At 43.6% G+C, this 12,911-nt stretch overlaps 1 protein-coding gene across 1 annotated transcript in view; it reads right to left on the reverse strand.

Moving 5' to 3' along the window:
- Positions 1-794: 794 nt before the first annotated feature.
- LOC126419327 (uncharacterized) overlaps positions 795-12,911 on the reverse strand; it is a 63,045-nt gene continuing 50,928 nt past the window's right edge. The window contains exons 7-8 of the mRNA XM_050086511.1: positions 9,628-9,735; positions 795-1,099 (exon numbers count right to left, since the gene is read on the reverse strand). Of these exons, the coding sequence (XP_049942468.1) occupies positions 982-1,099; positions 9,628-9,735 (226 nt within the window). The 3' untranslated portion in view covers positions 795-981. The remainder of the gene's footprint in view (positions 1,100-9,627; positions 9,736-12,911) is intronic.

Below are 12,911 nucleotides of genomic sequence, written 5' to 3' on the forward strand. Positions count from 1 at the left end.
GTGATATAAAGAGTGAGGTCACTGGACAGTGGATGACTCAAAATAAGTGATTTGGATTGACAAATCACACTATACCCAATGGAAGGATTTAGGTTTGGTGAATTCCTGGAGAATGTTACCTGCCATCATGTGTAATGTCTTCAGTGAAGTACAGAAGAGGTTGTGTATTGTATGGGTTGTTTTTCATGGTTAGGGTGTGATGACCTTATTGCACTTAAGAAAACACTAAATGTGGAAGGATATGAACACATTTGATAGCATTATGTTCTGTGTACAGTACAGGAACAGTTTGGAGATGATGATTGTTGGTATCAGTATGACAATACATCCTGTCATAAAGCAGTGTGTGTGAGGCAACCATTTGTGGATAAGAACATTGCTGAAATGGACTCACCTGCCCACAGTCCCAACCTGAACCTAACAGAACAGTTAAGAGGAGTTGAAACATTGACTTCACTACAGGCTCCAGCATCCAACACCACTACTTTCTCTGGGTTCAGTTTTTGTGGAAGAATCATCTGCCATTCCTCCACAGATATTCACACCTCGCTGAAGGTGCTCAGAGCAAAGTTCAGCCATCATATAGGGGAAGGGTGGACACACTATTCGTTAATGTCCATTAATGAGTATGTGGATATATTTGATCAGACAATATGTAAATATTTTCGATTCATTTGTATTTTGCTGGCAGTTTTTAGCTTTATCTTTTTTGTGTTCTGTTGTTGAATCTAAAAAATTTGGTAGTAGCTGTAATAAAATCACAAAGCATTATGACAGCACAATTAAAAGAGTCCTTAAAGGTAAATATGCATGTTTTATTGGATTAAAAAATACTATGCTAATAAATTTGATTTATTGTTTTAAACACAGCCATCACATTAAATGGAAAACTGTAGTGGTGATTTAAAACTGGGTACAAATATGAGCCTTCGGCAAGCGTTAATGTTTTTCTCTTCTGAAGAGACAGGCTTAAATTCTTGCCTAATGTTCCACCTTGAAGATTGCTTTTGCAATTGAGCCTTTTTTCAACTCTTCCAAGGCTTCTTTGTGCTGCTTAAGGGGGAATGTCTTTATTCCCAGTTTTTCATATTCCAGATACCTGCAACAAATTATATCTCTGGTTTCACAGTTCAGAAAATAACATTAGTAAAAAACAAAGTTTGTCATTGATAAGATTTACAAAGCATGATGAATGAATAAATGAATGAAGACATTCTGTGCATAGGACAGAATTTCATTTTTATTCAGGAAATCTGATGGTCTTTATATTACTCTTTCAACAATTTTTGAGAATCCGTATAATAATGACAGTCATCTTTAATTTCTTATTTCATACTTGTCACATATTTTAAAATGAAGATTCACTTTTTATCTTCTTGAGATCTCTATGGGAATATTTTGGTGGAAAATGATACTAATGACACCCCTTTTCCTTCCCCTTCAACCCTTTTGCTGGAAGCTCCAAAAGCTAGCAAATTTCAATATATTTATATCTATTTTCTCCTGCTGCCATTTGGTGAATAGATTTTTTATCTATCTAATTACAATATAAGGATATAATTATTGTTCTGCAACATGACATTGTGAATTATCTGAATAAGAATGTCCTGCCTTAATCACTGACAGCTGTATAGTTGTCAGGAAAACAATTAAGGTTGAACAATGGTCTCCCATCAGCAGATATGTGACTATGATCATCTCACATGTGAATGTCTGTTGTTGTAGTCTTCCATCCAAAGACTGGTTTCATGCAGCTCTCCGTGCTATTCTATCACACGTAAATCTCTTCATTTTGGTATAGCAACTGCAACCTACATTTTTCTGAATTGGCTCAATGTACTCATTCCTTGATCTTACTCTAAGTTTTACCCCAACACTTCCCTCCAGTATTAAATTGGTGGTTTCATGAATTCTCAGAATGTGTCCTGTCAATTGATCCCTTCTTCTAGTCAGATGTGCCACAAATTTCTTTTCTCTCCACTCCTATTCAGTGGATCAACCCCCCTAATCTTAAGCACTCTTCGGTACCACCACTTTTCAAAATCTTATATTCTCTTCTCGTCTAAACTGTTTATCATTCATGTTTCATTTCCATAGAAGGCTGCACTCCAGGTAAATACTTTCAGAAAAGGTTTCCTAGCACTTAAATCTATATTTGATGAAATGTCTATCTCATGAAATAAAGTCACCAATGATGGAGATTGACATGCAGGTGGCAGAATGGTACATATGACATATTTTCAGTGTATATTTTTACACAGATGTGAGGCATATTAAAAGAACAGAAAGAAATAAGTACAAATGAGGAATATAAGAGCAACTTCAGCAGACTGTAGTGTTTTCATATAAAACAGTAAAAACCATAACTGTGATGAAGAAACTTCTTGATATAGATTACAGATCAAGATAGAATTATGCTACCAGTGTGCAACATGCTTATTGATTATTATTCAGATATTTGACAGGATTTCTGGGGGAGTCTGAGATAGTATGAAACACCTGCTACTGGATCAGTAGTGTAACTGTAACAGATGAAGGTACTGCTGTGAGGAAAGTTTGTCTCATAGTTTTCAGTATTTTAGGGAAAAAAGTGTTTCATGTGCAAAATGTGCTGCTGTTGGTGGTTTCAACATTTACTGACATATGAAACTGCACATCTGTTAGGTGGAAATCAGAGTCAAAGAAAGTGGTGAAAAATTTCAAAAATCATCAAATGAATCTTATCTATGAAAATAATATATACTACGAAATTCAGAGACTTGAAACTCATCATGAATCCAGTTAGTGAAGATATTATCAATGTGTCAAAACCAGATGAGCTGGTGAAAGGCCATTCCAAAAATTGTCAAATGAATCTTATCTATGAAAAATAAATTGATATGTTCCAGGAAATTCAGGGAGTTGAAACTCATCATGAATCTAATTAGTGAAGATACAGGGTGACAATTATTGAGCTATATGAAATAAAATCATCATAACTTTTGAACAGTTTTACGGTTGGCCATGTGGTATGATGGGAATTAGTATGCACATGTGCAAAGTTTGGTTTAGCGATGAAGCCCACTTTCATTTGGATAGATTCATCAATAAGCAAAATTTGTGGAACCGAGTATCCGCATTTCATGATCAAGAAGTCTCTTCACTCTCAATGGGTGACTGTGTGGTGTGTAATGTCCAGTCCTCGAATAATCTGTGTTTTATTCTTTGATGGCATGGTGACTACCGAACAGTACATGAAGTTTTGGAAGATGATTTCATCTCCGTTATCCAAAGTGACACAGATTTCAACAACATGTGGTTCATGCAAGACGAATCTTGACCCCATCGAAGCAGGAGAGTGTTTATGTACTGGAGGAGCATATTGATGTTTGGATTCTGACTCATCAATGTTCAAACACATCAGTGGGTCATGCAGAATTTTGCTATTTGTCTGTGCCACATCATTGCTAATGATGGCAGGCATATTGAACATGTTATAACCTAAATCTGAATATCTGTAGTGATGTTTACATGTTGAATAAAGTGTGATGCTGTAGTTTGTAACTAATTAACATTTTTTTCATACAGTACAATAATTGTCATTCTGTAATATCAATGTGTCAAAACCAGAGAAACTGTTGAAAGGCCATGGGCTTCAGGCTGTCCTCTGAATTAGACAGAACTCCCTCATCCTTGTAAAAGGCACTTTAATCCATGTGTCATCCATCTCACTTTTATCTTTATAATAGAAGGAAACATTCCACGTGGGAAAAATTATATATAAAAACAAAGATGAGGTGACTTACCGAACAAAAGCGCTCGCAGGTCGATAGACACACAAACAAACAAACAAACACAAACATACACACAAAATTCAAGCTTTCACAACAAACTGTTGCCTCATCAGGAAAGAGGGAAGGAGAGGGGAAGACGAAAGGAAGTGGGTTTTAAGGGAGAGGGTAAGGAGTCATTCCAATCCCGGGAGCGGAAAGACTTACCTTAGGGGGAAAAAAGGACAGGTATACACTCGCACACACGCACATATCCATCCACACATACAGACACAAGCAGACATATTTAAAGACAAAGAGTTTGGGCAGAGATGTCAGTCGAGGCAGAAGTGTAGAGGCAAAGAAGTTGTTGAAAGACAGGTGAGGTATGAGTGGCGGCAACTTGAAATTAGCGGAGATTGAGGCCTGGCGGATGACGAGAAGAGAGGATATACTGAAGGGCAAGTTCCCATCTCCGGAGTTCGGATAGGTTGGTGTTGGTGGGAAGTATCCAGATAACCCGGACGGTGTAACACTGTGCCAAGATGTGCTGGCTGTGCACCAAGGCATGTTTAGCCACAGGGTGATCCTCATTACCAACAAACACTGTCTGCCTGTGTCCATTCATGCGAATGGACAGTTTGTTGCTGGTCATTCCCACATAGAATGCATCACAGTGTAGGCAGGTCAGTTGGTAAATCACGTGGGTGCTTTCACACGTGGCTCTGCCTTTGATTGTGTACACCTTCCGGGTTACAGGACTGGAGTAGGTGGTGGTGGGAGGGTGCATGGGACAGGTTTTGCATCGGGGGCAGTTACAAGGATAGGAGCCAGAGGGTAGGGAAGGTGGTTTGGGGATTTCATAGGGATGAACTAACGGGTTACGAAGGTTAGGTGGACGGCGGAAAGACACTCTTGGCGGAGTGGGGAGGATTTCATGAAGGATGGATCTCATTTCAGGGCAGGATTTGAGGAAGTCGTATCCCTGCTGGAGAGCCACATTCAGAGTCTGGTCCAGTCCCGGAAAGTATCCTGTCACAAGTGGGGCACTTTTGTGGTTCTTCTGTGGGGGATTCTGGGTTTGAGGGGACGAGGAAGTGGCTCTGGTTATTTGCTTCTGTACCAGGTCGGGAGGGTAGTTGCGGGATGCGAAAGCTGTTTTCAGGTTGTTGGTGTAATGATTCAGGGATTCCGGACTGGAGCAGATTCGTTTGCCATGAAGACTTAGGCTGTAGGGAAGGGACCGTTTGATGTGGAATGGGTGGCAGCTGTCATAATGGAGGTACTGCTGCTTGTTGGTGGGTTTGATGTGGACGGACGTGTGAAGTTGGCCATTGGACAGGTGGAGGTCAACGTCAAGGAAAGTGGCATGGGATTTGGAGTAGGACCAGGTGAATCTGATGGAACCAAAGGAGTTGAGGTTGGAGAGGAAATTCTGGAGTTCTTCTTCACTGTGAGTCCAGATCATGAAGATGTCATCAATAAATCTGTACCAAACTTTGGGTTGGCAGACTTGGGTAACCAAGAAGGCTTCCTCTAAGCGACCCATGAATAGGTTGGCGTACGAGGGGGCCATCCTGGTACCCATGGCTGTTCCCTTTAATTGTTGGTATGTCTGGCCTTCAAAAGTGAAGAAGTTGTGGGTCAGGATGAAGCTGGCTAAGGTAATGAGGAAAGAGGTTTTAGGTAGGGTGGCAGGTGATCATCGTGAAAGGAGATGCTCCATCGCAGCGAGGCCCTGGACGTGTGGAATATTTGTGTATAAGGACGTGGCATCAATGGTTACAAGGATGGTTTCCGGGGGTAACAGATTGGGTAAGGATTCCAGGCGTTCAAGGAAGTGGTTGGTGTCCTTGATGAAGGATGGGAGACTGCATGTAATGGGTTGAAGGTGTTGATCTATGTAGGCAGAGAAAAAAAAAAAAAAAAAACCTTAATCCTACACCCAACATCACCACTGCTGAAGCCCAGGCTATCCGTGATCTGAAGGCTGACCGATCCATCGTCATTCTTCCGGCGGACAAGGGTTCCACGACCGTGGTACTTGATCGTCGGGAGTATGTGGCTGAGGGACTGCGTCAGCTTTCAGACAACACCACATACAAAGTTTGCCAAGGTAACCCCATTCCCGATGTCCAGGCAGAGCTTCAAGGAATCCTCAGAACCTTAGGCCCCCTGCAAAACCTTTCACCTGACTCCATCAACCTCCTGACCCCACCGACACCCCGCACCCCTACCTTCTACCTTCTTCCTAAAATCCACAAACCCAATCATCCCGGCCGCCCCATTGTAGCTGGTTACCAAGCCCCCACAGAACGTATCTCTGCCTACGTAGATCAACACCTTCAACCCATTACATGCAGTCTCCCATCCTTCATCAAGGACACCAACCACTTCCTTGAACGCCTGGAATCCTTACCCAATCTGTTACCCCTGGAAACCATCCTTGTAACCATTGATGCCACGTCCTTATACACAAATATTCCACACGTCTAGGGCCTCGCTGCGATGGAGCATCTCCTTTCACGCCGATCACCTGCCACCCTACCTAAAACCTCTTTCCTCATTACCTTAGCCAGCTTCATCCTGACCCACAACTTCTTCACTTTTGAAGGCCAGACATACCAACAATTAAAGGGAACAGCCATGGGTACCAGGATGGCCCCCTCGTACGCCAACCTATTCATGGGTCGCTTAGAGGAAGCCTTCTTGGTTACCCAAGTCTGCCAACCCAAAGTTTGGTACAGATTTATTGATGACATCTTCATGATCTGGACTCACAGTGAAGAAGAACTCCAGAATTTCCTCTCCAACCTCAACTCCTTTGGTTCCATCAGATTCACCTGGTCCTACTCCAAATCCCATGCCACTTTCCTTGACGTTGACCTCCACCTGTCCAATGGCCAACTTCACACGTCCGTCCACATCAAACACACCAACAAGCAGCAGTACCTCCATTATGACAGCTGCCACCCATTCCACATCAAACGGTCCCTTCCCTACAGCCTAAGTCTTCGTGGCAAACGAATCTGCTCCAGTCCGGAATCCCTGAATCATTACACCAACAACCTGAAAACAGCTTTCGCATCCCGCAACTACCCTCCCGACCTGGTACAGAAGCAAATAACCAGAGCCACTTCCTCGTCCCCTCAAACCCAGAATCCCCCACAGAAGAACCACAAAAGTGCCCCACTTGTGACAGGATACTTTCCGGGACTGGACCAGACTCTGAATGTGGCTCTCCAGCAGGGATACGACTTCCTCAAATCCTGCCCTGAAATGAGATCCATCCTTCATGAAATCCTCCCCACTCCGCCAAGAGTGTCTTTCCGCCGTCCACCTAACCTTCGTAACCTGTTAGTTCATCCCTATGAAATCCCCAAACCACCTTCCCTACCCTCTGGCTCCTATCCTTGTAACTGCCCCCGATGCAAAACCTGTCCCATGCACCCTCCCACCACCACCTACTCCAGTCCTGTAACCCGGAAGGTGTACACAATCAAAGGCAGAGCCACGTGTGAAAGCACCCACATGATTTACCAACTGACCTGCCTACACTGTGATGCATTCTATGTGGGAATGACCAGCAACAAACTGTCCATTGGCATGAATGGACACAGGCAGACAGTGTTTGTTGGTAATGAGGATCACCCTGTGGCTAAACATGCCTTGGTGCACAGCCAGCACATCTTGGCATAGTGTTACACCATCCGGGTTATCTGGATACTTCCCACCAACACCAACCTATCCGAACTCCGGAGATGGGAACTTGCCCTTCAGTATATCCTCTCTTCTCGTCATCCGCCAGGCCTCAATCTCCGCTAATTTCAAGTTGCCGCCACTCATACCTCACCTGTCTTTCAACAACTTCTTTGCCTCTACACTTCTGCCTCGACTGACATCTCTGCCCAAACTCTTTGTCTTTAAATATGTCTGCTTGTATCTGTATGTGTGGATGGATATGTGCTTGTGTGCGAGTGTATACCTGTCCTTTTTTCCCCCTAAGGTAAGTCTTTCCGCTCCCGGGATTGGAATGACTCCTTACCCTCTCCCTTAAAACCCACTTCCTTTCGTCTTCCCCTCTCCTTCCCTCTTTCCTGATGAGGCAACAGTTTGTTGTGAAAGCTTGAATTTTGTGTGTATGTTTGTGTTTGTTTGTTTGTTTGTGTGTCTATCGACCTGCCAGCGCTTTTGTTCGGTAAGTCACCTCATCTTTGTTTTTATAGATAATCACTTTTATCTTTTGAAGACAAAAATGAGATTTAGAATGCTGTAAAGGTACTTTGTAGGAAGATTTAATTTTTTCATCTACACTGTCTACTTCATAAACATCTCTTATCATTGGGACTAGGTTATCAGAAATACACTCCTGGAAATGGAAAAAAGAACACATTGTCACCGGTGTGTCAGACCCACCATACTTGCTCCGGACACTGCGAGAGGGCTGTACAAGCAATGATCACACGCACGGCACAGCGGACACACCAGGAACCACGGTGTTGGCCGTCGAATAGCGCTAGCTGCGCAGCATTTTTGCACCACCGCCGTCAGTGTCAGCCAGTTTGCCGTGGCATACGGAGCTCCATCGCAGTCTTTAACACTGGTAGCATGCCGCGACAGCGTGGACATGAACCGTATGTGCAGTTGACGGACTTTGAGCGAGGGCGTATAGTGGGCATGCGGGAGGCCGGGTGGACATACCGCTGAATTGCCCAACACGTGGGGCGTGAGGTCTCCACAGTACATCGATGTTGTCGCCAGTGGTCGGCGGAAGGTGCACGTGCCCGCAGCGACGCACGGATGCACGCCAAGACCGTAGGATCCTACGCAGTGCCGTAGGGGACCGCACCACCACTTCCCAGCAAATTAGGGACACTGTTGCTCCTGGGGTATTGGCGAGGACCATTCGCAACCGTCCCCATGAAGCTGGGCTACGGTCCCGCACACCGTTAGGCCGTCTTCCGCTCACGCCCCAACATCGTGCAGCCCCCTCCAGTGGTGTCGCGACAGGCGTGAATGGAGGGACGAATGGAGATGTGTCATCTTCAGCGATGAGAGTTGCTTCTGCCTTGGTGCCAATGATGGTCGTACGCGTGTTTGGCACCGTGCAGGTGAGTGCCACAATCAGGACTGCATACGACCGAGGCACACAGGGCCAACACCCGGCATCATGGTGTGGGGAGCGATCTCCTACACTGGCTGTACACCACTGGTGATCGTCGAGGGGACACTGAATAGTGCACGGTACATCCAAACCGTCATCGAACCCATCGTTCTACCATTCCTAGACCGGCAAGGGAACTTGCTGTTCCAACAGGACAATGCACGTCCGCATGTATCCCGTGCCACCCAACGTGCTCTAGAAGGTGTAAGTCAACTACCCTGGCCAGCAAGATCTCCGGATCTGCCCCCATTGAGCATGTTTGGGACTGGATGAAGCGTCGTCTCACGCGGTCTGCACGTCCAGCACGAACGCTGGTCCAACTGAGGCGCCAGGTGGAAATGGCATGGCAAGCCGTTCCACAGGACTACATCCAGCATCTCTACGATCGTCTCCATGGGAGAATAGCAGCCTGCATTGCTGCTAAAGGTGGATATACACTGTACTAGTGCCGACATTGTGCATGCTCTGTTGCCTGTGTCTATGTGCCTGTGGTTCTGTCAGTGTGATCATGTGATGTATCTGACCCGAGGAATGTGTGAATAAAGTTTCCCCTTCCTGGGACAATGAATTCACGGTGTTCTTATTTCAATTTCCAGGAGTGTATGTTATACCTCCTAAACAATTTAAACATCACAAAAATAAGGAAGGGGACAGAAAATAACTCAGATTTATAAAACATTTAGAAATAAATGTGAAAGTAAATAAACATTTTACCTTGTACCCATGGAGTCGATAAAACCCAAAGCTTTTGGAAAGCTGAATGGATTAATGTTCACTGCAATAATAGTGATTTCTTGCTTGTAGAGATGGTATGGTGATACACTGGAAGAATAAGAGTAGTTATCAAATAATATGCTGGTGAACAGTTACTTACACACACACACACACACACACACACACACACACACACAGGCAGACAGACACACACAAATTACACACACATTTCTGGAGCAGAAGCAGGACTAGGTGTATAGGTGTCTGTTCTGAAGGAGAATGCAAGTTTGTAGAGTGAGCTAATATGCCCAGTTGCATGCCATTAAACCACTTTGCATCTTTTGTTCTTGGTGGCTCCTCTTTCTATATTTTACATCTCTATTAAAACTGTTTTGAATATATTCACTTTCTACACCTCTTCTTGTATCTCACTGGTGGATTTTCCATCACTGCCATTTATAGCTTCCTGAGCTACTGATCTCAACTTTGCTGATAACCAAGTTGCTCTGCACTTGATAGACAAGTATTTTTAGTCACTTTTGGTGTCTGTTGTCACATACACTTGTAAAAAGCTTCCTGAAAGTATTTGGTGCTTTGCCAATTTTCATGTTTATTTCATTGTCCAGAGAGAGATCTTCGGACACCTGTGAGGCAAGGTAGCAGAATTTGCCAACTACATTCAACAAAGAACCATCTAATCTTATGGCAGCCATATCCATGTATCCTTGCACCACAATCACAGTCTTCTTCACATTCACAGACATAGAGAAGAGCTTGCATGCAGTTGCAAATTTGTCTATAATCGTCTTGAGTATATGCTATGAATGCTGCATTGTCAGGTTGTTTGCAAATAAGTCCTAAAAATAGCACTTGGATATGAGTAGTGAGATGGTATGAAGTTCCCCATCAGCCCTGGTATGTGGGTGAATGCCCAGATTTGTTTGGCAAAAAAGTCTCTTTGAGAAGTATTTTGAAGAATATACCAAATAAGACAGGAGCCAGTACACAGCCTCGACAAAGCCCTCTTTACACAGAAGAGTTTATCAAGGTTGTGTACTGATTTCTACCATGTTTGGTATAATCTTCTTACTGCTTCTCACAGTTGCTTTCAGTGAAACAACCTGGGCATCTATCTGGATACTAGAACTGGTGAGAAACCTTACAACATTTTGCTATTCATACCCAAGTGTTATTATAAGGATTTAATTGTAAGCAATGTTTCATTCACTGCTGATGCAGCATTTGCTCAACAAGCCCCTCCCCCTCCCCCCCCCTCCCCCTCCTGAAGGTTTATGCATAAATTTGCTACTGTGTAGAAGATTTTCTCTATATCTTTGAATTATGGCACAGTGATACACAGATATGTCTTTCACAAGACTGAATGGCTCCTTGTTAAATATATCTGAGAAATTATGCCACACCAGCTTTCTAGTGTAAGAAGATTTCTCTCTGGATGACAAAATGAATGCGAGAATTGACAAAGAGGTGAATACTTTCGGGAAGTCTCACAGAAGAGTGTGGGACAACAAACACTTTACAGAGGCCACAAAAACAGTCATCTATCAAGCTTGTATGCTGAGCACCTTTGTGTGTACCACAAGACTTTTGGACATCATACGCAAAATGAGAACATAAGTTCAACACCTGTCATCTGCAGTACTTACAGAATGAGCTAGGCATTACATGGATCATGTGAGAAACGAGATAGCCATCAATATGGTGAAGCTATGGACTATCACTGCCACTCTCAAGGAACATTGTCTTCAATTGATAGAACACTTACATCATATAAACCACTCCCATCTTCCCCAATACAATTGCCAAGAGACCACCACTTCAAAGATTGTGCCAAGCATAAATAAATGGAGCTCACCAAACACTACATTAGATGGAGGTAATTCATCAAGGACAGTAGCAAATTCTATTGTGGAGTCTGACTCAACAAGTTAGTTGTAAAATGAGCTTGAAGATAAGCACTTATGACAAACCCCTCTTTTTGGGTGATTCCAATAGCTGAGTGGTCAGCGTGGCGGTCTGTCACGACAAGGGGCACGGGTTCGATTCCCGGCTGGATCGGAGATTTTCTCCACTCAGGGACTGGGTGTTGTGTTGTCCTCATTATCATTTCATCATCATCAGTGGAAGGCAATGGGAAACCACCACTGAAATCACTTCCCTAGACGCTCATGCAGTGGACGTCTCTGACAAGGTTCCCCCATGACAAGACCTGGCGTAAGGCAGAACACAAACTTAAGTTTTGGGGTGATTACACTTGACCTACTTGTGGCCACAAAGTGTGCTCTGACATCATACTCCTGAGTCACCAATGAAAATGCCTGTATGATGATACTTGAATCTTCCATTAGGAATTATAGATCAATGATGATGTTACTAGTTTTCACCTGACAACATCAGTGTCTCCTTCATTCAGAACCCTGTGTGGCTTTCATATTCAGTCTTTAAAAAAATGCCCAACTGCCTCCAGCCCTTTTATACATTCTGTATGAAGGGGAAGAAATGCAAATCACTTGTTGATTTTTCAGCTTTTGAGTCCATTTATACGCTGCCACCTAGCAGTAATTTCTTTTTTCTATAGCTGTATATTGTTGTAGTTTCAAAAGAATACTTTATAAAATTTAGACAATTATTCAAATGCTTTAATATACATTTTCTGCACTTATCAGAGGGACAAAATGGCACAAGTACCTCAGGACATTAAGTTGTGCAACAATTTATATTCAAATTGAACAGCGTATCAAACATGGAGGTTGGAGGCTTGTCTGCTCTGCAAAGCAGGACAGTTGGCAATCTGTGGCAGATCTAATGACAGAGTACAATGTTGGTATAGGCACACATGTTTTGTTGAAAATGGGGCTCCACAGCAGACAACCCCCACGTTTTCCCATGTTGACTCAATGACATTATCAATTATGATTGCAGTGGGCATGGGATCACTAAGATTGGACTATGGAACAATGGAAACATGTCACCTGGTGGGATGAATCACATATATTTTATAGCAGGTTGATGGTCATGTTTGGATACTGTGTCATACAGATGAACAGACGCTTGGAGCATGCATTGCGCCATGGATGCAAATAAATTTGGGTGGGTGGGTGCAGGGGGGGGGGGGGGGGGGGAGGCGGGAGGCAGTATTATGCTATGAGGGCATTTATCTGGGATTCCATGGGACCTGTGGCAGTAATTGAAGGCATTGTGAAGCTGTGGACTATGTGAACATTACTGTGGACCACCTGCATCTTGATGTCTTCCTCAACGGTAAT

The sequence above is a fragment of the Schistocerca serialis genome, chromosome 9, assembly GCF_023864345.2.
Source record: "Schistocerca serialis cubense isolate TAMUIC-IGC-003099 chromosome 9, iqSchSeri2.2, whole genome shotgun sequence".
Lineage (NCBI taxonomy): Eukaryota > Metazoa > Arthropoda > Insecta > Orthoptera > Acrididae > Schistocerca > Schistocerca serialis.